This window comes from Ammospiza nelsoni, chromosome Z (genome assembly GCF_027579445.1).
Source record: "Ammospiza nelsoni isolate bAmmNel1 chromosome Z, bAmmNel1.pri, whole genome shotgun sequence".
Taxonomy (NCBI): domain Eukaryota; kingdom Metazoa; phylum Chordata; class Aves; order Passeriformes; family Passerellidae; genus Ammospiza; species Ammospiza nelsoni.
In genome coordinates, this window is record NC_080669.1 from 49,129,649 (window position 1) to 49,155,056 (window position 25,408).

Here is a 25,408-nt window from a genome sequence, read left to right on the forward strand (position 1 = left end):
TCTTCCCATCGAATGTTCTTTGTTTTCATAAAAGAACATTTGCTTTTTATGGCAGGTGAGTATTTGACTAGGCCTGTGTCTTGACATGGCAAATGTTGTATGAAAGGTTTTAAGACTAGCACTATAATACCTGCTAACTAAATGTATTTGTTCTATGCAAGTATTAGTTTGTTTAGATTATGGTCAGTTTTGATGCTCTTGAGTATATTGTCCTGACTAACAGCATAGTTCACAACAATAGAAGAAGACAGTCTGTGGACCAAAAGTTAAAGTATTTTATGGCACAGCCTGAACACTTATGTAATGCATGTTCTCAGTCTTCTAACCTGCATAAAAAAATACTTAGAACTCATTAGGATATGTGTAAAGTAAGTTCTTTGCCAAGCCTTCAGGGTGAGGTGTTGCCTAGAAGTCTTTTTGTTCAGAGTTACCATGTTCCAACCAACCAGTGATTCGTTAGTGACTTTATCTTTTAATTATTTTGCCCCTTTTCAAAGGAAAGGAGTCCCAAAATACCATAATAACTCTGAAATACAGATCTAAACAGATCTATTTCATTCATGAAATTGTGTTACAATGTAAATACCTATTTGGGTGTTACTAACAGGAAAAGGAAAACCTACCACTCCTGTACCATGACTGCTCCCATGCACTTAGCCCTTTGCTATGATTTCTGTAGCTCATCTATGGCTATCCAAGTAATATACTGAATTCAAACTAATACCTCATAGTTCTGGACACTCATTTAACATGGCAGTCTGACTAAGGAGTTGTACAGCTACATCACACAGTAAGGTAAGGTGACCAGACTAGTACCAGCTTAAAAAAACACTCCATGTGGTGTTACATGTTTGTCCTGTTTACAGAGAAGGAGATGCATAGTTTTTAGGTCTTGACATTTCCCTTTTGAGCTTTCAGAAGAGATCTAGTTTGCCATACATTGTTGTCAGAGCTGAGAGCTTTATGCCTGAGCCTTGTGATTTTCCAACAAGTTATATATATGTACATATAGTTCTGCTGAGATTTCTATTTAGAATTCCATGTGGGAGGAGAGAAGTTGCATTGTTCAGTAATGATGTATACATGGAAGTAATGTTTTGGCTCACTTGGCTGCATTAAAATACTGCTTCAGTTTTTCTTACTCAGTTCAGTTCTTTTCTTTATCTGTGGAGTAGTATTACGGGTAGTATGTTGAAATGAGGTGTGTTTTGGTAGGCAGTGTAAAAGAGCTAGACAAAGGTAATTGTTACTGTCCAGGAGCTGTAACCTGTGTATAAGGGAGAGTCACTGATAGGAGTGAAAAGTGGCCAAGCAATCTGTGCTGGTCATAAACTCCTGGGGTGTGCTCTTGCCATGGGTAGATGTTGTACATCAGATGGCCACCAGAGCTGCTCTGTGACTCCTCTCCTCAACTGGGCAGGGTGAGAATATGATGTGGCTCATGGGTTGAGATAAGGATAAGAAGAAATCACTCACCAATTACTGTCACAGGCAAAACAGAATCATCTTGGGGAAATTAATTTCATCTATTGCTGATAGATCAAATTTTGATAGTGAAAAATAAAACCAAATCATAAAGCATCTTCACACCACCCCTCCCTTCACCTTGGGCTCAACTTCCCTACTGATTTCTCTACCTCCTCTCCCTGGATACCATAGGAGGATAGGGAAGGAGGGTTGTGGTCAGTTCATCATGTGTTTTCTTTACCACTCCTTCCTCTTCATGTTTTTCCCCTGCTCTAGCATAGGTACTCACCCACAGGAGACAGACCTCTGTGGATTTCTGGCAGTGTAAGTGCATCTTATTGGGTGAAGTCCTTGGGGAACCAAGTGCTCCAGTGTCCTCCATGAGATCATAGGGGGTCCTGTCAGAAAACTTCTCCATTGTGGGCTCCCTTGTGCATAAGGCCACAGGTTGTCAGGAGCCTGCTCCAGCATGGGCTGTCTGTGAAATTACTTCAGGGGCCATCCATCTGCTCCAGTGGAGGAGTCTTCCACAGGCTGCAAGGATATCTCTACACAGGTGCTTGGAGAACCTCCCCCAGATTCTTCTTCACTGACCTTAGTATGTGCAAAGTTGTTCCTCTCACCTGTTCTTGCTCCTCTCTTGGGCTGCAGTTGTTGTGCCAGCACTCTTTCCCTGTCTTAAATGCATAATCCCAGGGTGCTGTTGTGGTTGCTGATGGATTTGGCCTTGGCCATTGGTGGGTCCATCTTGGAGCTTGCTGGCTTTAGCTCTGTTGGACATGGGGGATGCTTCTGGCATCTTCTCACAGGTGCCACTTCTGTAGTCCCCCAGTACAAAACCCTTTCCGCCCATCTGGAACACCTCTACACACATGTACTGAGGTCCTAGGCTTACTGTGTACAGGTAAAGGACTGTTTTACATAGTGTTTAAAGGGGAATGATGTGGTTCATTTTGTGTTAGTAGCTCTTAACAGGCCTAGATGACACATCTTAGGCAAGTATTCTTAATTTCTTGTGTTTTAAACACCCTGTGTTTTGCTTTCCAATATCTTTGTTGGGTTTTCTTGTTTGCTGTTCCATTTTTTGAAAACATGCAGCCTTTGAGCTTGTTTGCTATGCATGTTTTTTCTGTGCTTTTAGTTTAATTAGTTGAATTAGCTCAGTTCTTCTTTAAACAGCCATTTTAAAAACTACCCAAATCTAGGCAATAACCTTGCCAGTGCATTAGCATACACTTCAATTCCCCGTCTTCAGAAGCCTCTTTGAAAAAAAAATGGACAATTTTTGTGCGCTCAGTAGGTGGTCAGTTGCTGTGTTGTTTCCAAATAAATTACTATGGAATTCACTTGTTTTTATCTTTTTTAAATCTTAGAAGGTTAGACAGATGTAGTGCTGGATCCAGCACTTCCCATGCCAGTCAGTACTAACTAATTTATTTATGACATCCTCCCTCTCTATCTAGATTTTGTGTTCTCTTAGATGATTTCTGCCCTAGCAGTAAAATGTACTTTAGATCTGTGAGGGAGAGTCTGGCTTTGGTCTGTTACTGCTATAGTAATGCAACTGATATTTATTTACCACAAAGGTAAAGATTATTAATGGCAATGCAGTCATGCAAACAGCTGGATATCCTGGCAAGTCTTAATCTCTTAACTGTGATGGGTGACATTTAAGTACAGGACCACATGTTTGTAAGAGCAAGAAAAGCAGTTTGCCTGTAGTGAAGATTTCATGTAATTGAGTCTTCTGCTTATTGTCAGGACATGTAGGAGTATATTTGCTTTTAACAACAATTTCTTTTGTTTGGTTAAAGAGAAACAGTTCTAAACATCTGCTATGCAAAAAAAAAGGTGCCTTCTAAGTTCAGTTGCTAGAATTTTGCATACAGATTTTATGTATTCTCTAGCTTTACTTCTTTATAACTCATTGTCTGAATGTCGTTGCATACTATTGCCAGTGCATCATCAGGAGGCTTGAGTATTTTTCTCCTAGGAATGCTGTTCTCTGGAAAAAGGATGGAGTATCTAAAACTACTCTTATCTGCAGTACTGTACTTCTCTCTGACACCAGCTATCTCTGGTTCTGCCTGTGAAACTGAATATGCTTCAATTTGAATCTTTAGAACTCTTCTTGGAAATGGCAGGTAATACTGCCAGGCTTCTGAGAGCCTAAATTCATAGAAAAATGGGGTGTTCTGTAGTTATTTCTGAAGTATGAAGGAATTTAAGAAGATACTGAAAAAATACCTCTATGACTGATTTTATCTAAAAATGCTTATGAGTCATATTGCAATGTTTTTATAAAATATGCCAAAAAAATAGGAGTAACAGGGCAAGTTTTGGGAGTATTAGCAAAGGAAATGTAAGACTTGACTCTTCTATGATTAAATTAAACTTTGGATTATGCACCCAGTTGAGGTCAACCTGCACATAATTACACTGTCTGTTGTAATGCTTTTAAAGCTTTTTGAACAAAATAAAAAAATAGAGAAAAAAATCTTTGTTATGTGGTTCAAATATATGTACTGTTACATTAAAAAAAAAAAGTGTTTCCTGCTGGTTAGAGTGTATCTGCATAATAGTTGCCTAAAATATATGGATTCATTTAGTTGTGAACAATGTAACATCTGTGAAACATGGTTCTTAAAATAAATGCAGCATTCAATGGGTACAGAGCTAGTCAGGCCTGTACAGGATGTTACTCTGCTCTCCTCCACCCACTTCTTCAAATAATGTAATTAAAAAACTGTGAAAGCCAAAAATTCATACTGAGACTGTTGAAGTAAATGAGCAATAACACTGAATGTCTGTGCTGAGAACTAGTCCTCACTGGGGCATAAAACATGCCACAAAAATTGTTAGTGTGTTTTATGCCAACACCTTGAAAACTGCCTGGCTTTAATATTCTGGGTTGGTCTAGACACTTGGCTAGGTACTCATTTAGTACTGCCTGTGTGAAAATGGGAGCATACAGAATCAAACTATCTGTGGGTCTATGGAGGGTGGTGTTTTCATTGTGACATTAATTCTCTGCTAGTCCCAGCATCCCAGGTATCTAGTTGTCTGAATACTGTCTGGGTAGCAGCCAGCTAAAAAAAAGGCTTTGGCTTGCTTTGGTCTGGAGCAGGAAAGCTCCATCAGACTGTGTGACAATGTGAGGTGCTCTGTGCAGCCAGTTTTACACCACCTGTTTCCTGTGTCAGTGCCCCTTCCATACGGGCGGCAGTGAAGCACCTGGATTCTTCATCAGGGTTAAAAGCCTCCATATAGAAGTAGAATCAAAGCCACTGGTCTTCTGTTCATACCAGCCCGGACTGTTGAAGCCTTGGTGGTTGGTACGCACTCCACTTCCAAAATGTGAGAGAGAATAGTTCTGTATTCCTTTAAACCACTTATACAGAATCCTTTAGGTCAGTGAAGGCCTTTAAAATCATCAGGTCAAACCATTTTTGTAGCGCTGCCAAGCCCACCACTAAACCTTGCCCCTAAGTGCTACATCTGTGCATCCCTTAAAAACCCCAGGGCTGGTGACTGAGCCACTTCACTGCACAGCCTGCTTCAGTGCTTGACAGTTCTTTCTGTGAAAAAATTCTTCTGCTGTCCAGTCTAAACCTGGCACAATTTGAGGTTGTTTCCTCTTGTCCTGTCACTTGTTGCATGGAAGAAGAGATGATCCCCACACAGCTAAAAAATATATATATATATATCAGTTAAAAAAACCAGTCACCAGTAAGACAAGCTCTACATTTGCATTAGGCAAGATTAGGGAAGAGGGTTGGCAATGGTATTTCCAAGTGCTGTATAGCTATACTATTTTTTTTCTCTTTTTTTAATAAATTTAGAGTTGTCTTTTATAGTTAGTTCATACAGTTCAGGTGACTTTCCCTAGAAGCTGATCTACTCTTTTTGGGGAAGATTGGATATTTGCTTAAATACATCTCTTGAAGTGGGTTTTAAGTAAGCTACTGTACCATTTTGAGAAGTGCTGTATCTAGAAATCCCATTTGGGTTTTTGTAGATCTTTCCCTTCCTCTCTTCTCTTGGGGAAGCACATATTGCAGTAGGGCACTATAGTTTTTCTGCTTCCTGGTTCCTTGGTAGCTGGTAGGGCGAGCAGCTATTTTTAACCAGAAGGAGTCCGATCTTTTGATTTATTTAGGCTAATCTTGTAAAACTTATTCTCTAGACAATTCACCAGTTCCATGAAAGGCACCTTAGTGCTTTTTTTGTAATGAGGGTTCCAAAGCTGAATACAGGATTCAAGCTTTATGTCCAAGGTTAGTATTTCTCGTGAAAATAGGGTGTGAATAGATGGATGGGTGTAAAGAGGCTGTATGTAGCAAGTACTCTCAGGCTGATAATTTTCCTATCTGTTTTGAAGAATCGAAGAATACCCCTATTGAATAGCTCATTGATCTTTACATTGAACCAAATAAGATTATACTCTTTGGTTCCTAAGTAATTTTTCTTACTTTTTTTTTGGAACTGCCGAATAGACAAAATTTTGTTACCATTTTCGTTCAGAAAGCCCTCATTAGTAATAGGATTCTGCTTGCATCATTGCCTTAGAGATGAAGAATGAAAGCTTACCTTGTGTTAATAGTTAAAGAGTAAATATATGTATAATTCTGTATTAATTGGTTATGAATAACCTGCCCTTACTTCTGTGTTTGGTTTTTTTAATTGAAGGTTTGGTATTTTGGAAGGAGTTGAGAATTAGGATTTGATTTAGGTTTTGGGTAATCCCAGCAGCAGACTAACACAGACAAGACCATGAAGTTATGGCCATTTGCTTACCATTTGTATGCACAGGAATGTATTGATAATTCATTATTTTATCCCTGGTGTTTTCAGTGAGAGATGATTTTTTCAGAACAGCCAACTAGTTATAAGTAGCTACTAGTTTTTAGTGTTCTTAAGATGTCTTTGTACTATTCTGATAGTCATAAAATTGGGTTGGTCATCCATTTCTTGGCACTTTGACTCCAGCTTAGGCAAAGTTGTGCCCATCTACCAAAATATCAGAACTATTAAAAAGGACTTAAGAATGGTCTGTGAATAGAAAGGAAAAAGCCCTTCCATTGTATTGTTCTGTTCCTGGAATAAATGTACCTAAAATTCCCTGTTAAATGATTACATTTTCTTGAATCGTCATTTTTTGTTGCCCTCTAGAATTTATGTCCTAGTGGAGTAGTAATGTTTCACAATGAAACAGAGATGCAAATTTATTTAATAGTAAGATAATAATAGCCTAAGCAACTAAAAGGAAACTGTCATGTACTGGTAGAGTTTCTCCTTTGTGCCATGGGTGGCTTGAGAAGAAAGAATTAATACCTTGATGGAAGTCTGGTTATAGCTTTGGGACTGCAGAGGGATTTCTGGTTGTGCTCGGAGAAAGTAGGAGAAAGCTGGTATATGGCAATTCTGCTTTTAGGCCCTAGTGGCATGAAGTGGAGCTGAGGAAGATGGTGCATTCTTAGACCAGATGGTTGAAGCAAATAGTGAGTTGGAATAGTGTGAGATTCATAGGGACTTAAGGCATGAATCCAAGAGTATCTGGGTTTCTGTAGTTACAGGTTATGTTATGTGTGTCTAAGACTGAAAGTTAATAAAATATTAGTCTTACAGACTGCAAGCCCAAAGGCTTGTCTCAGTGAGAACTCAAATGCTACAAAATGCTGTGTGCTACTGGAAGAGTAGAAGAGCATAGGCAATGACTTTGTGACAGGAGCAATTGTCTGTGTGAAATTGTTTAGGTAACAAAGCAGTTTGCTGTGTGCTGAAGTTTCCTCCTTGAGAGGATTCTCACATGTGTTGTACATCCTCTCTCCCAGACCTTTCTTCTCTGCTAAACCTTAAGTGAAAGCTTTTCCTGTCTTCTCATGGAATCTGATTGTTGCTTTAATGGTGAACGTATGAATAAAGCCGCTACAAGCATCTCTGCTTTCTGCTCTGCACCCTCTCTCAAACCTTCTTTAGTGCTTCAAAAGTGGAGCTACAGAGATGTCCTAAAACAAACTTTCCATTACAAAGAAAGACATTTTTCATACCCATTCTGGTAACTGAAACACAGCTCACTATAGAGAGAAATTTCATGGATGGTTAGCATCCAACTTCAATGAACAGATAGAAAATAGGATGTATTTACACCACAGTGTTACTAATCTTTAAGTTTAAATAAACTTGGACTGTGAATATGTGCTTTTGGGATGATAATATAAAGGGCAAGAGACTTTGACTTAGAAAATTATATAAGAGGGAAATTAATTTCACATAATCTTGTCTTTGTAAATACATTAACTACTCTACATGTCTGTATGAGATTAGTTTTTATTAAACAAGTAAATATTTTTTTTAGACATGGTGAAGGGTTTCCAGCACCATGTGAAGTCTGCTCAGGCAAATGCCCGAAATAGATGCAAAATGAGCATATAGAATAAAAAAATCATACATCATAGCTGCTTTGTACAAGTGAATTTTCTGCTTCATAAGAACTAAAAGATAGAACAGACAGACTTCGATGTTGTATTTTCTTATATGAATTAAAGTCATTTTATATTAACATCTAAGTATTTTTTAAAGATAAGAATGCTTAGGTAATTCCCATTGTAAAAATAAAATGAATGAAAGGTTCATACATTTGAAGTTTTGTGATTGAACTTTCTAGGAAGTTTTGTTTCATATGGGTTACTCTCTGTCTGAGGCCACACGGATGTAGTGGGAGCTGTGTGTATCCAAAGAACAGACTGACAAAAAACTGCAAAACCTGAACACCAACATTCTCAAAAATTTAGAAAGTTGAAAATGCAACTTCTCTTTCTGTCTCCTTGTCTATCACTCAGTTTCCCCTGCTCTGTTACCCAAAAGTGGGAAGTGTCTGAAGTAGCATACCTGATCACTACATTATAAATTGTTAAGCTAAGTTGCTTTTTCTGTTTTCTTTGTGCTCATATTCATTACCTTCCAGAAATCTTTGGAAATTAAAAAGTCAGTCTGAGTGTTGCTCAGTTAAAGTTATCAGAGATGTGCTCATACTTAATTAGCTGAATTGAAGATGTGTTTTGGGGACTAAAATTGTTTTGTTTATTTGTCTGGTGATTTTGTGGGAAGGGGAAGATGATACAAAAGGATAGGTTAAAAAAAGTTTTTTAAATTGCTTTCACTTTTATCAGGAATGTTCCAATATTTTCATTAAAACTTGTACTTTTTCTGCAGCTTCTGGAAAAACATAAGAATACAGAAAGTATGGTAGAGCTCCTTGAACTGTACCAAATGGAAGATGAAGCCTACAGTAATCTTGCAGAGGCCACCACAGAGCTCTACCAGTACTTACTGCAACCATTCCGAGATATGAGGGAACTTGCGATGCTTAGAAGACAGCAGATAAAGGTAGGATAAAGTCAACTGAGATACTTATTATTTGGGAAGTTCTGCTTTCTAGTTCCTATTTACTAGTTCTATTATGCAGTATATGAAGTGATATTTTTCCACTCGATGCTGACCCTGTTTTTCTGGGCTCTTCACTAACATGAATGTTTTTGATGAGTGAGAACGTCTGACATATGTAGCTAAATACCACCTGTTTATCTTGCTGTCTTACCCTTCAAATGCATGGCTGAATTAAATAGGTCAAACTTAAAATTTTATGGTTGAGAATATTGAGTAATATATAAAATACAAAGAGATGTGCAGTATTTATGCTATTGTATATTCTAGAAGATTATTTCAGGTAACTAAAATGAAAAGTAATTTTCTGTGTAATCTGGTGAACTGTGAAAAGTCAGTAGCTTTTTTTCTGATGTTGCAAAAATCTTAAACTCATGTAACATAAATTAAAATACATAATTTGTTGTAACACTTGGACAGTGTATTTTCCTAAGAGCTAAAAACGCCATCTGAAGAATACTGCATTTTGGTAAATTTGTTCCGGAATTAGTATGTTTGTTATATTTGAAAGTAATTCTAATCTTCAATGCTTAGCCAGAACTAACAAAGGTTATCTTTATTGCATCTTGGATGTACTTTTGGTAAAACTATTAGTTCCTGTGTAGATTATTAAGACTACAGCCTTCTGATTCTAAGCTAAAATTTTATTTCATTTAATCTGTATTGTAAATGTCATTTTATCTCAGCTTGATACCTTGTTCAGTTAGCCAACAATTTTTTTACTGTTTTCAGCTTAAAAATAGCGTTCCTCTCTGGTTTTGAGAAAGAATGAGGGAGACAAAAGGATTTATGATGTACTAGTTTTATTTTGACATATTGTTGTGAGCCTAAAGTAATTTTTCAGAAAAATCAGCAATCTTAAAATAACTCATTTTATAATGTGATGATGTTTTAACTAAAAGTGCTTTTTCGTCTCTTGAATGATGTTACTGCACAGAGAATTGGCATGAGTATTTTTTTCAGACGTATGATACAGTTGAAGCCTATAAACACTTCATTTATTAATATGCTTTCTTCAAAGCATGGTGAAATAATTCCCATTTTATTGGAATTTATAGTAGAGAAAAAGATCATTTGCTTGTTCTTTTGTCAAATAAGAAAAGTAAATATTACAATGAGTAGATATACATATTAAGAGTTGTGTTGTGCTCTGTTTTGATCTTTTTTAAACCTCAACAATGTCTTGAATTCCAGTTTTAAAATGCATCATTTAATACTCTTCCTGAAAGATTAATGTTGATAAACTTCAGAGGTGTGTGATGTGGTTGATTATTTTAGTAATACATAATTTCTTCTGAGGTACATTGTGTTCTCTTCCTAACTTGGCAATTTGTGAGTTAAAAAACTTGGTTGTCTGTGTAATGCACTAGAGAAAGATGCCATGTCTTGTTTTTCCTTTCATCGTTTGAGAGAAAGCAGTATCTATGATGACAAAACATATATTATACTGGGTAGCTAGGGTTGAAGAAATGTTTTATAAATAGAACTTGTGCATGAAATGTTTTTTATTAACTGGCTGCATATGTTTTTCTGGCAGGCTTTAAGTTTCAGACCTTTTCTGTATTAGGTATCTGTTTCTGATTTGTGGGGAAGTTGTTTTTGTTTGGTTTGTTTTTTTGGGGTTTTTTAAAGAATTTGGAAGGTTTTAAGTTTTTTAATGAGCTTAATTTTGTCAGTTTTCACAGTGAGTTTAGAAGGAAGTTAATTACATCACCCGTAATCTTTGGGAAGAGTGTTTTCTGATATTGGAGCAGGACATAAAAATTGGAATATATGTCACATGGTGTTAAATTTCTGCTGTTCTGTGAAATTTTGAGGAAGAGACAAGCCTGTAGGAGTCAGGGGAAAAACAAAAACAAAGTTCTGTCTTCAGTGGAAGCTTACTAGAGAGGGACATCTGTATTGTACCCAGATTCCTTCTTTGGGGAAAAAAACCAAACCAAACAACAAACAAAACAACTCAGAGTGAAAGTTCATAACAAGGTTAGAAACCATGTGGAAGCTTGGAAATGGAGGTTACTGCTTGCCATTTTAGACATGATAGAATCTTGTTTCATTTTGTATTTTGATCGTACACTCATTTTTCAGGTGTATTTTGCTTCATTTAGTGTAAAGGATGGAACATTTAGGTGTGTGAAGAGTCAAAACTATGAAGTAATCAAATATTTCTGGATTTGAAAAGCAGGATGAAAAAGGTATAAGATCATGAAAGGAAAAAAAGCTGGGTTATTATGAAATGAAATGTCACTGTGGAAAAGTAACTTCTAATGGCATTTCTGCTTAATTATGGGCTAGTCATGTGACCCTAGAACAATGTGTTCAGTAAGTGATATGCTTGTCTTTTTTTGGGCTTCCAGCATCAGAAACCTGATTTTGTTTATGTAAATGCTCTTTATATGTAAGTGCTGCTCAAATCCATGGGGACTTCCCTCCAAGCATGTCAAGATGCTTACCAGATACCATGCATTCTTGCAAGAGCTGAGCATTACAAGCACAGCTGTGTTTTGGACGTAAATCTTTGTATGTATAATATGGGAACGACCTTGCTTGCGCCAAGGCCTTTATGAGGGACACAGAAATAAAAGCCAACATGTAATGAATGGTATTACCAAATTGAGAAATGTCTATCAAAGAGGCAAGTCTGAACTCATTTCAAGATTAAAATAAAGATTCACTTACTAGACATACTCAGTGTGTTTAGTATGACTGTATTTTGTAAGGTAAATGTGAAAAGTTGTATTTATAAGCCAACCAAACAGTTCATATGTTCACTGAATGCTGGAGAAGGCATAATAAAGGAATTGAAGACAGCATTATATTTTTTTATATACATAAAAGCTGGGCTGGATTTTTATAGGCATTTTCTGATTTAATTACAGACTGTTACTGATTTAGTTGTAATAATAGGTAAAGACATTCAAGCAGTGAGTTCTAGCATGGTAATTTCACTATATGCATTACTGGCCCTTTTCTTCTGATTTCACCTTTTCTTTCTGATTTCGCTGAGTATTATATAGGCACTAGGCAAGTGAAGCTTGATACTCAAATGCTGTGTTACATGTTTTGGGCTCTCTCTATAATCTTCCAAGAACTGGGAAGGCAACTATGAACATAAAACCACAGGATAAACAATGTTCATAGATTAATCTAGCATTGATGTTGGATTTTAAATGGAATTTAAGATACTCTTTTTGCTAAGAATCAGACTACTTGGCAACTAAGAAAGGATGTTAAACTGTTGATTCTAAAAATGTTTCACATTTGTGCCCACAAATTTTTCCTTAATCAAAAGAAATAATTTACCTGTGAAAAATTGCTTATTTTTTGTGTGTGCAGAACACACATTGCCATAGCAGAAAAGTTGGAGGTAGTAGTCATCAATAGCTGGAAATAAAAATGCTAAGTGTTTCTGAAATTTGGAGAAATCAGAGTAGGTACCTCTGTTCTGGTGCCTTTGATTTCAGAAAGTTAAATCTAAACTTTGTGAGATCCTCCATATATAGTGGTGTGTTCTTCAGAAAGTATGTAAGGGAGCAATGAGTTAGTGGTTGATAGCTGGTTGTAGAACTACTGGCCAGGTTATTGTAATCAAGCTTTAAGTCCCGTAAGACTAAGACATGAAGTTTTCTTTGATACAGGATACCAAATCTGGTAAATTAGAAAAGACAAAAAAATTATTTTAAAAAATTACTTCATGAGCTAAACCTCACTGGCTTTTTTGTCTGTACGTCTGCGTTCACCAGTCTTCATGCAGTCAAAGAAACTACCTTGCTACTTAGAATTTTTATGGCCTTGTAGTTGTGGACGGTACTTCAGTCATGATGAATAGGCACTGGGTTTGTTCAAACGCCAAGTGAAATCAGTGGGAGGCCTTCTCTTTTCATGCTTGAGGGTTTTTTGGATGTCCTTGATATTGGACTAAAGATAAAATGTAACAAATTGCTTCACATGTAGATGCCAACAAAACTTCAAAACATGCATTATTGAAGGTCTGAGTTGAGCTGGTTTTGCTTAACTGGAAAATGATAATATCTCATGATGGGTGAAAGCTTAGAGCCACCATTACATCTCAGCTCATCTTCAGGAAATAAGCACCCTGAAAACTTACTGTATGTTAAATGTATTAAACATACTTGTAGCTTCATTGCTTATGTGTTAATGATTTTTCCTTGCATGTTAGTTCACATGAATGTGAAGAGGTTTTAATGACTTCAGATACATTAATATTGAAGTCTGCCACTGGAAGCTAGAGATTAGAGCAGTATATATGTTGATGATTCATAACATCCTGCTTTTAAAATTTTTGAAATCTTTTATTAGTCTGTCTGAAAGTTTGCTTCCCTCTCAAGCTCACTTATGAGAATTCTGGTATATTAAAAATACAATTCTAGCTCAAACTATGTTTGAATTCCTTAATATATCGCGGTGAATTGCAGTAGTGAACTTTATAACTAATTTAACTTTGATTTATGCAAAATTAAGTACTTAGAAATAAATTACATTGTATTGAACATGTAAAATTTTGGTTAAATAATAGTTTAATGAAGTATGAAACAAGGTCAAGGGAAAAGAGATCTAGAGATGAGAACAGCTGGCAAAACTGAGAGAATTACTTCTAAAAGTACTTACAGAATATTTTGTTTTAAAAGTCTCTAATCACATAAAGATGTTTTGGACAAACTGTAAAACATCAAAGGATTTTAAACTTTTTTTAAAATCTATTTGCAGCTGAATGTGTGTCCTCACATCGTTAGGAATAGTACTTAAATAAACATAGCTTTTGAAAAACCTGTAGACTGGAGAAGAAATCTAAGTTTATGCAAAATGGTCAGAAACTTCGGGAAAATTACTGCTTGCTTGTTTGAGAATATGCTGCAATACGGTGAATTATGCTAATTGTCTTTATAGTTTGATTCAAGAAGATTGTATGTCAGTCTCTCTTTACAGTCTGGACTATAAATCCTCTAGACTATTATATGAACTCAGAACAGAATATTTTGCTGACTTAAAGTCAGGACCTTATGGACTTGCTCAAAAAGAAACTTGTTCCAAAGAGACAATCTGATAGAAAGCAGGCTGGTACCCTAAGTCATTTAGTGAAACTTAGTTCCCGGTAAGAGGTAGCTGGCTACAGAACTGTGGTGTGTGTCTGATTGGTTAAATCTGCTTCTCTGCAAAATGAGTAGAGTACAAGACTGCTCTAGGTATTCAGCTATAAAAGTGGTTAATAAGACTTAGAGAAAATTTTGATTATGTTAGAATGCCGAAAGGTTTGTTGTTTAGTTTTTTTTTAAAGTCGCAGTACAAAAAGCTGGTTTGGATAATAAAATGGTAGCTGAAATTTCAATAAGTAAAAATTAATGCACGTGCAGAAGGTTGATGACAACCTCCAAAAGGAGATATGCATATTTATGTGCACCTAATTAACTAACTACTACTCTTAAAGAAAAATGTTTAAGATTTATCTTGAGTTTGCTGCCAAATGCAGCAAAATGATGCTTTTGCCAAGCACCAAATAGGAAACATCTTTGGTGTACATTCATGATATATTTGTGTCTTGAATGTCAGAGTTTTAGTTTCTTCCTCTCAAAAACATACCACAGTATCAGAATAATGGCAGTATGGAGTGTAATGGTGTTTCCCTATTAAGCATCCTCAGTGCTAGACTGGAGTAAAAGATTGGATTGCCTTAATTTGGAAAGCATGTGATTTATCAAAGATATATAAATCATGAATGTTAAGGGGTGGAAAGTATAGAAAATAGGGGTACCTCAATGAACCTGTGGTGCTTTAAAACAACCTACAAATAAGGCAGAAACAAACTCTTAGTACACTTTACGTGCTCTGTGGCAATAATTTCCACAGTTGAACTCTGGACACCAAATATATAGTGTACAAAAGGAGAATCATCAGTGGCTGTTAATGATTCAGATTAACCATCAGCTTAGCAGGCATGTAAAAGAATTTAGGAGTTAGCAATGTATTTGTACCTTGTCTTCATTTTTTTTTCCTCGAGTGTTAGTAATGGAGGAAATAGTGCAGAAAAATGCAGAATCAGTGTATTGATTCAAAAAGGCATCTTGATGGAACTTGGAAAGGCTGGTGAGCATGCAGAAAATTCTAAATTATGTGTCCCTGAGGATTAGAGTCAAGGAGGGTGAACCCTAGAAATTTATGTTGTTGTTTTGGTTTTTATTTTTCCTTGCAGTGTTGGTGATAGGGAAAGAGGGAAAAGGAGGAGACTTTGATGCAATGTTATTCAAACTGTGGAGGTCAAGGAGAGGGACCGAAGGCCTTCAGAGGCTGAAAAATTTGCTGAGAGTTTACAAAAAGATTTTTTACCTAAATATTTTAATTGCTTGAAATCTAGTACTTCTCAGTACTTCTTTTCAGTAGTGCTTTTTCAGTAGTGAAGAAAACCTTTTTTGTAAGCTTTCATCATATTTTCTAACTTCATACTGAAACTTATCAGACTTTATTTGCTAGTTATTACAGTTATTTTCAGTCTCTACGTTCATGGCTATTTGTATGTCTTTAATCTGATTTTTTCTGGCTAGTACTTTTGTCACTATTTCTCTTTTTTCAGTATATCTGTATATAAAAATTGTCAACCATATTTTGATGAACTCTTGATATATATATAAACACTCAAGCCCGCTTGCCTTTGAGTTAACTTGGCTTAAACAACATTTTCAAATAACTAGAAGAATATGTCTTCTTAAAAGTATATTTTCTGAAAAATCATTCGTTTTGAAGGTGACCTCTCTTTTAGTTTAGGTCTCAGTCGGTGCAGCTGAAATCTATGGAAAGGTTTTATGCTATACAGATGAATGAGTAAGGAAGGCATAATGCTGGGTACACTGTTAGCTTTAGTTCTGTCAATTTCCAATATAAAATACTGTAGCTTAGTGTTCCTAACACTGTAACTCTTTACATAAATGCTTGTGTGTCTTGGGAAAAAACACCAGTTAAATAAACCCAGTCTTTCCTCTTGTACTTGCCCTAACCTACATCTTCTATGATTTTTCTCTTCTGACTACGTTTTAGTTTTTTAGCATTCTCTTTCATTTTGGAAAAAGCATTCACCACTGCACTTCACAGTAGTATGACAGTATTATTCAGTCTTCTTTCTGTATGTCCTAACATCTTGTTACCTTTTGGTTTGTTGCTTCCTTTACAGTCTCAACTGAATTGTATATGTTGTTCTCCTGTGTTTTAAGATAATCAAAACTCCTGCTGTTTGTATTTTAGTCCCAGGTGCCAGATATTTTGAGGAATCTAGACCATGCAAACTAAATGGGTTTTTGTGGGAACTCAGCACCTCAGGACTGATGTGCAGAGTGACCGAGACCACCCTTGGGGGGCTCGGGAGTCCTGGAATGTTGCCAGAAGTGTCTGGTGGCTGGACTTTGATCCTACACGGGAGACGACGCCTGTATGAGGATAGGAGGATTTCACTGGGGTAAATGGTGAAGGGATAGGTTAATTAGAGTGTGAAACACAGGGTTTAAGATTTCTGTACAGGGGGGTCTAAAGAAGTAAGATGGAGGAATTGGGGCGTGTCCTGTCCTTCTTCTTCTTGGCCTCCGTCTTCTGTGGTGATGTTGGCACTTTGGGATTGGTTATTACTAAAAGTGCACTGGTCAATAAGGGTAAAAGGTATTGGGGAAAATTGATAAATATTGTATACGTAACTTCGAGTATAAAGATAGATGACCGCCCCGGGGGCTCTCAGTGTGCCCATGGCTGGCTTGCTGTGCAGACCTCTGTCGGGCCAAGAGAAAATCTTTTAGATAAACAACTAATAAACACTGGAGACCGAGAAAAAACCTGAAGCCTCTTCTCGTCCTTTGGAGCGCGGGCTGCCCAAAGCCATCTCCGAGCCTTTCCAGGTCATTAAAACAGCTGGGAAACCGACAGGTTTTTATGTATTAATATTGAAGTCCATGTCCATATTCCTTAGGGTAAAACTGTGAAGCTCTTTTCAAAGCAGAATGTTTTCACCTAATATATTTAGACCGGTATGTACAGAATTATAACTTATTTGGGGAAATAGTGTTGGGTTTGTGTTAACAGCTGGGAGCACAGTTAAATTAAAAACAACAACCATTAAAGTTATTAGGACTAACTTTGAGAAGTCTCTGACTAGGTGCTGAAATGTGTGTTTTCTGGCTGCTATGTCTAGCAAGCAGTGGTTGGACTTGCTTGTTTGACCTCTTGGAGAAGGCAGATAGCTGAGCCTTTGATCTGAAACATGCTTTCATGTATAAAGCCATTTAGCCATTTCCATTTTCTGTTTTGCCACTGTCATCTGCACTACTCACTCAGCTTACTTTTTTTTGTTCTTATAACTAACTGACCTGCTGTTACATGTCACATTTTTCTCCTTTTCTACCTATTACAAGTCCATCCAGGAGAAGGATAAAAAAGGGAGCTGGAGAGATGTGGCATGTACCTGCCTAAGTTATTACATGGCCTGGGCCAACTCTTACTTCTGTCAACCTTGTCCGTTGTCCAGAAAAAAACATAGAAAGTATTAAAGACCTTCACTTAGTAGATGTATATTATATGTGTATCCCATCGTTTCAGGCCTGTTGCTCATATTTTCTCTCAATAAGCTTACTTTAGTCTCATCATAACTTAACCATATTTTGCCAGCTGTTCCAGAGAAGGATATTTCCAGTACAGGATTGCTTCTGTTGATCCGTCCTCATTTGCTTATGGGCTAGTTTAGAAGCCTCCTTTCAGTTTGTTTTCTCTGAAGAATGCATTTGTTCTCCTTCAGAAACATATCAATACAGTGTTGAGATGCATTATTTTATGTTCCATTAGTCTGAAGCAATAACTGATGAAAATAGGTGTTTGTGCGATGTGTTGAAGTTAATGGCTTCTGCTGTTTCTATCCCTTCTTCTCTCTTTTGCGAAAACTACTTTTGTGAAAGTTGTCATAATTTTCTTAGCTTCAAAGCATCATTTGGAGTAAAACTTGTAAAACATAAAAGTGTACAAAAACAAGCTTCATCATTGGGGAAAAAAATCACAGCAAATTTTACTGTGAAGCTTGGATTCCTCTCAAGGAGAATATAGGATTTTTAAAGGAAGAATAGTTGGATTGTTTTATTGGTAAAGTGATGAGTAGAAGAGAAACTGTAGATTTGGCTTCTCATCTAGTTGTGAGATTAGAGATTTTTCTGTAGACCTGGCTTTCTCCAAAACTTTTGAGTCCAAATGAGCAATTCCAGGCCAAAAGTTCACTTTGAAAAAATGTTAGGTAACTGCAAAGCCTTTTAGGTTAGGAAGAAACTTCAACTACATTAGACTTCCTTAATTTTTAACTTACTTAATTAACTAATTTTAAAATGTAATTAAGTCAGAAGTAGATACACAATTTTACAAGAAATGTCATTAGATGACAGCACTTTTGAATTATTCTTTGCCTTCTTTTAGTCATATTTAACATGGATGATGGTAATTTAAAAATTATTTGTTTAGTCTCTAAAATGACATATGCTCTTTTATGAGCTATAAAAACTGATGATGCTTGCATCATAAAGGTGAGCAAAATAAAGCATAAACAGGTTATGCATATATTGCAAACAATAATGGAATGCAGAAGCATGTTAGAGCTTCCTTTGATTCCATAATGAGAGTTGTTGTCTTACATCAAGGTGATTAATTATTGAAGAGAATATAGAAAACAAAGTCTTCAAGATTCACAAGCCTGTTCATGCTGATGTTTAATAGTCCATGGCTACTCCCTTTTCCTGTTTGAATTCTTAGCTAGGACAAAATGAGGGAGTGGTCACTTCTGTCTTGGAGGTGTTTGCAGGTGGGGAGAAAACTTGCCATTTCATAAGCATCAAACTCCAGAGGCATGTTCCTGATCTGATCTGTACTTCTCAACTTTTCCCCCTGTTACAGCTGTAGTCTTCATTTAAGCTATCTCTTTCCCCCAATGGGCTTACTTTCTATTTCCTGTGATAACATATACTATGAATAATTTCTATCTTGTATATAAATGTACCAAAGTAGTATTTTTTAAATTTAATATTATGATTTAGTATATATTTGTATAGATTTTCTCTAGTGGCATTTTGTTGGACTGAGATACAATGCCCAGACAGCTGTTTGGCAAGGGGGATCATATATTTTTCACCCCCATGTCTCAGTTTTTCGTTTCTGTTTTTCTCAGGAGATTCTGTGTCCTGCCCAGGATGACAAGCATAAGTTTAATTAATGACCAGTAGATTACAGTAATTCTCTAGCTAGGTTGCACTTGAGAACTGGTAATTCTTCTAAGTTGGTGCTGTCAGGATGTGTACTCATAATATGGCTATCTTTTTTAATATGTTTTCCCAAAGTGTGCCAGGTCCATGGCTAAAAGTGTCTTTTTGTATGCCCTCCATCTTCTAGTTTGTCATAGTTATTTGGTGTTGATTGTAAGGAATGACTGTAATTACCTTTGGAAAGGTTGCGATCAGTATTTTCTTTTATACTTCAGGTTTTTTTATTGTTTCTTTTTAATAACTATTTTTCATTTTTACTTTTTGATGGCAAAATTGAATCATGTAGAATGAAGTGGCTGGGTGGGAAGAGATGGGTTTTCCCACAGGGAGCATTGGATCACCTTCAGGCCACAGTGAGTGGCTCTCAGAAGGCCACGGGGCATGTGTGTCAGGCAAAGCCAGCAGAGCAAGCTTGGGCAGGAACATCACAAGCCTGAAGTAAGAAGCAGGGAGCAGTAGCCAGCTAGATCTGAGGCACCAAAGCAACTCCTGGAGTTTGCTGCCACTCAGAAAGTCATTGACCTAATAGAAACACGGGTGGGAGCTGTCTTCAAGGAGGCAGTGCAGACTCTATTATTTGAATACTTTTTTGGAGTCACCTTTTGACAAGTCTGCTTTTCCCAAAATTAGATCCTGTCTTTCATGTATCTAAAGAGTAATGAAGATCTTTGTGACTGAGAATTGTTACTCCAGCCTGGAAGCTTGTTCTTGAACTTTCTCATTTGGAATTTGTCACCTTCAACCTCAGTTCTCTCAGGCTGTCATAGCTGTGGAGAGGTTGTGACTGTGGTAGTCTGGTCCAGCAGCTTCAGAAGTGAAGGGAGCAAGCTTTTCAGTTCAAGGTTCATCCTTAGCTTCCAGCTGTTCAACTTTATTAAGAAAGCATGTGGGATATTTCACCTGTCAAAGATAGTTCTCCAGTGGTACTTAGATTCTGTTTTCACCTTTAGATTGGATGCTGCCTTTGTAGTAGTGAGAGCCTCATTCTTTGTCATAGTTGAGCCGTGCTCATCAACTAAACCCCACACGGCTGGAGGAGCTCACTCTAGCTCAGTGGTGGTGGGAAGAGAATAGGTGAGAAGACTCATGAGTTGAGATAAAGACAGTTCAATATGCAAAGCAAAAGCTTTGCACGTGAAAAAAGCAAAACAGGGAATTCATTCACCGATTCCTATGGGCAGGCAAGTGTTCTGCTATCTCCAAGAGTGCAGGGTAACAGTGACTTAGAAAGACAAACACCCATCCTTCTGAACATTACCTACTTCCCTCAGCTTTACTGCTGTGCACAGTGCTCTATGGTATAGAATGTCTCTGTTGTTCAGCTGGGGTCAGCTTTCCCACTTGTTTCCCTTTACTACTGGGAGGAACTCCCGATCTCCTCACTAGTGGAGTGGGATGAAAAGCAGAAAAGGCCTTGTCTGTGTGTCAGCACTGCTTAGCGGTAGCCAAAATATCCCTGTATTACTAAGACTGTTTGCACCACAATTCCAAAACAGAGCCCATACCAGCTAATACGAAGAATATTAATCTAGCCAAAAGCAGCACATCCATCGTCCATTATTTCGTGTCTTCAGAGCCAGAAAGCTAACACTCTGTGTGTGTATCCCTTATCCAAGCTGCAGAATGCAAAGTCCAAACATGAACGTTAGCTGTACCTTTGATTTTCTTTATTCTACTGCAAGATATTTAAGAACTGTTCTAAGACTTGACTATCTGGCTAGATGTGTAGGTGGACAAGCATGAAGGCAGATCAAGTAACATTAGGGAAAAGTTTCTATCCATTTTATCTTTCGGGGGCTCCTTTCACGCTTCTTTTAAGCATACTACTGTTCCTGCAGCCTAAAGGCAAGTTGTTGATCTATTCTTCTTCATGCAGTTGAATAAAGCCACGACTTCTTAGGTTTTCTCTGTGTTGCTTTATGAGTACCTTTAGTGCTAATTATGATATATGGATGACATACTTGGGATTGTGGATAATGAAAAGATGCTTCCCTTTTTTGTTATTTGTAAATACTTGCTCTAGGGAACAAAGATACAATTATATTATGCAATCATAAAACTCTTTAGCTTGCACCATGTGTGAATAATATTTGGCAGACAAAACTTTATGAAAAAATGTTACTTTGAGGCTTATTCTCCTAGAACTCATGCCTAATAAGAATGTTATTCACATTATCAGTGATCCTTTGTCTATTCAGTGTCAAGTTACCTCATCTCTACCAAGGAGCAGAAAAGGATGACTTTTAACTGTGTTGCTTTTTATCCAGCTTCACAAATGAATTAGCTGTTTCAGAGTTCTGTGTAAATGGAAAGCATTAATTTCACCAGTGAGTAATTCACTGATATGTGTGTGTGTGTATATATATGTCTACAGTTCAATATTTATTTGGAAACCTCTAACATGGTGAATACCTGCTTCATAGAATGACATGTTACAATGTATCTTGTAAGTGTTATTCACTTAGCACATGTCCACATTATGCTTCATCTGTTACCTTTCTAAGAGTTTGGGGAAAAAAATAAGTAGATGCAAATACCTTATTAATGTCTTAGTGTTTTTCAAGAAATGAACAAGTATTTAGAAGGCATCTATTTTGTTTTACTTGTGAAAATCATCCATCTGAGAGACGCAGACAAGTGGGTATGCAGAAGTAGGTCCTGAACAGTCACTTAAAAACCTTTCACTCACAATTTGAGTGGAATGGCTATTTAGACCAAATTGAAGCTCTGTGAAATCAAGATTAATACTTGAGGCACTAGAACTTCAGGTTGAAATATTCAGGGATATACAAAGCACTTTTGGTTTTGTTCAGTTTTGCCTATACTATTAAGGTGTCTTTTTGACTGATAGATATGAAAAATATTAATAATTAATACTTTGGTATTGCATGAGCAGGCTTAAATTTTTAATTAAGATACAAGATATGTAGTCTATTGTTGTAGTGTGAATGGTGTGTAGAAATTCTCAGGTTTGGGAGAGAAAGCTGTGTATTTATTAATTCTAAAACAAACTCCAGGTTTTTATTGGCTTCAGATACTGGAATCTCAGAATAAAATTGCCTTGATCTTGGCAATGAAAGGATGTTTGAGCTCCCAGACACTAGGAAAATATACTTTTTAAAGTCATCTATAACAAAGAAAAACTTCTAAAATGTTGATCCTCACTTAGCACTTCCCCAGGACAACCATGGTTGCCAGCTTCATTCTGATCAAAGAGCATTTATTTACTTCAGAATGAAATAGTCCAGGCTGGAAGAAAGCCTGAATGAAACATGAAGCATGTAATCTGCAGGTAATAAGATACATAATAAAAAGATGCTGACAAATCAAGCTTATAGGTGGGGGTTTTATGTGTCCAGTAAGAACAGTAATTATGAAAGATGGATGTACTTTTTCAGGAGGAGGGAGTGCTTCCAGAGAGTTTTTTACTGTTGAGTAGAAGCTGGGTGGTGGTTTTATCTCCATTTTGTTGCATTTTCATTCTTAGCCCTGAAACTGTTTGCTGTTGGCAGAACAGCTGCAATTAATTGTATTTTTAATTATGGGCTGATTTATTTACAGATCTCAATAGAGAATGACTACCTGGGGCCCAGAAGAATTGAGAGTCTGCAAAAAGAAGATGCTGATTGGCAGAAAAAAGCTCACATGGCTGTGCTTTCTATTCAAGATCTTACAGTTAAATATTTTGAAATAACAGCTAAAACACAAAAAGGTAGTTATTTCCTGTCATCCTATCCATCACATAAAAAATTAAGTTATTTAATGTTTACTATGCCTATGTTGTACCATGAGTAATTTTTTTCATCAATTCTTCATGAGGAAAATGCAGTTATCATTCTTGTTTGAATCTTTCTCTTGTAAACCTTTTCAGAACATTGTCAGCAGTGAACAGAATAGAAATTTTAGGTAGAAGTTTTACAGCCACTTTCTCAATGTAATTGTATTAGTGGTACTCTGTATTTGCAAAGGATTTAGGAGCATAGAGTCCCTGGTGGATTCTGTTTTCTGTATTGGATATGGCAGACCCTCATAGTAAATGTTAATTGTCTTTCAGTTGATTTTCTTTTCTAGTCTTCCTTGCCTTTCAGTAATTTTTTTCATAACTAAGCATTAAGCAGCACCTCAGTTTAACTACCCAATGAAAGCTGCTCTGTTGTTCCAAAGCCTTCATGGATATAGCCTTGGCTTTTCTGTGTTTGAAGAGTGTGATGGTTTCACTGAAAAGTGGTTCACTAAAGCGAGGTCAGATGACTTGGTATGTACACCCATGCTCTCATCCTTGTACCATTTTAACTTAAATAACCAGTTTAATAGGGCAAACAGACCTTTTTCTAGTTCACTGACAGAGTTTGTCCTGGTGTCCTCCCCTGCCTAACTGCAGGTCCCTGTTTCTTTCTTTGCCTTGGTGATAGGGATTGTGCAAGATCCACAGGAGAAATCCTTTTTTGACTGGTAGGTCTCTTGTCATCTCTGTACATGACTGCTACATCTGACTCAAGAGATGCAGGGCACTGCAAATTTATTCTGTTCAGTGACCACCCAAGTTAATGTGAAATTTCACCTTACTCTGACTGAATGACTTAATAGGTTAGAGCATGTTGGAATAAATTTAATTAGAGGAAATTCTAAATGTACTAATCAGCTTTGCTTCTTTTCTAGTATGACATAGGCAGCCAGTAAGATACACTACTAGTTGACAATGCATATTTGTAAAAATTTACTTGTTGTTTTTGTTCACCCGATTTTTTATGTACAGCAGTTAGGATGTGGGGCAAAACCAGTGGAAAGTGACATGCCTGAAGGCTGATTACCGTGTAGATATTTAAAATACAGGTTACTTACCTGTTTTTTGTGTTTGGAGTTTTTCTTGGCCTCCTGCTGATGCAGGGTAGTCTTACATACCCAAATGTTAACAGACGGCAGAGGAAAAACACATGAAAATGTAAAGGTGCTTCTTATTACCTAAGAACAGCATGTAATAGCATGCGCTGACTTAATGCAACCCCTTTGGTTCAATTACTTTTGTGGCTTTTGCTTTGCAATGCTAAGTACAGTGTTACATGACCTGTATATTAACAGTGGTGACAATCTTGTATGTGTCCGCCTAGATGTTATCTGAGGCCCAAGAATAGTAAGTCTGAATCACGCAAAGGACTTCAGTGTTTTGAGTTAAAAGATAGATGCTGTTTTAATGTCATGCAGTGCTCTTACAGAATTGCACTTGAAGTTAAGCTGAAATATTTGTTTTAAGTAGTATTTTTTTCAGTCTTCAGATTGACTTTAATTTATGACTGTACTATAAATGTTGTTAAGGTAAGCTGGAGACTTTAGTAGCTGATAATTGGTGGTTACAGAAGTGGGGAAAATTTGGGATCCTGTTCAAGACCAAATAGTTGTATTAATGAGATTTTTATGAAGTACAAATGTGTGCATTTTCTTTGCAGCAGGACGACTAGTGTTTGAAGAGTAGACTAATAAGATGCCTGCCTCTTTTTTTTTCCTTTCTGTAGCTGTGTATGATCGAATGCGAGCAGACCAGAAAAAATTTGGTAAGGCAGCATGGGCAGCAGCAGTGGAACGTATGGAAAAGCTTCAGTATGCGGTTTCTAAGGAGACTTTGCAGTTGATGCGTGCTAAAGAAATCTGTTTGGAGCAGAAGAAGCATGCTCTGAAAGAGGAGGTAAGTTTTCATGCCAGCAAGTAGAAAATTAAAGCACACAGAAAGAAGCAATGTTAGACAAATGATGTTGCAATGTAGGTGTGGTGAGTTTTGTGCCACTTATGTATGTTTTCTGCTCACCTTTTCCTGGTTAGTCAACCAGAAAGACAGTTTTTACTGTAAATGTTTACAGCCATCCACTGGGATGAGTAAAATGAAGATAAAGGATAGGACAGAAATTGGCTGCTGTGTAATCTACAGTTTAGCTCTGAGACATGACCACTTTTTCAGAAAAGCTCTGACATTCCAGATGGAAGGTGTCTAACCACTAGTAAATATATAGGTAGCTGGATGGTTGTGTTGCACTCTTCCTCTGCTTACCTTAATTACTAAGGTAATCTTCCAGAGGGGGCTGTACTAGTTACGGTTTTCCTGAGGAAAGAGTTCATGCATGAAACTGTGCTTAAATGCCTTAGCAGGAAAAAAATCCGCATTTATTGGATTTTATGATGTCTCAAAAGTAACAGTGTTTCAAATTCTCTTTTAAACT

General features: G+C 36.9%; 1 protein-coding gene across 1 annotated transcript in view; it reads left to right on the forward strand.

Annotated features, from left to right (window-relative positions):
- JMY (junction mediating and regulatory protein, p53 cofactor) overlaps positions 1-25,408 on the forward strand; it is a 65,977-nt gene that overhangs the window by 9,483 nt on the left and 31,086 nt on the right. Inside the window, exons 2-4 of the mRNA XM_059492065.1 lie at positions 8,683-8,856; positions 22,761-22,911; positions 24,710-24,879. Of these exons, the coding sequence (XP_059348048.1) occupies positions 8,683-8,856; positions 22,761-22,911; positions 24,710-24,879 (495 nt within the window). The remainder of the gene's footprint in view (positions 1-8,682; positions 8,857-22,760; positions 22,912-24,709; positions 24,880-25,408) is intronic.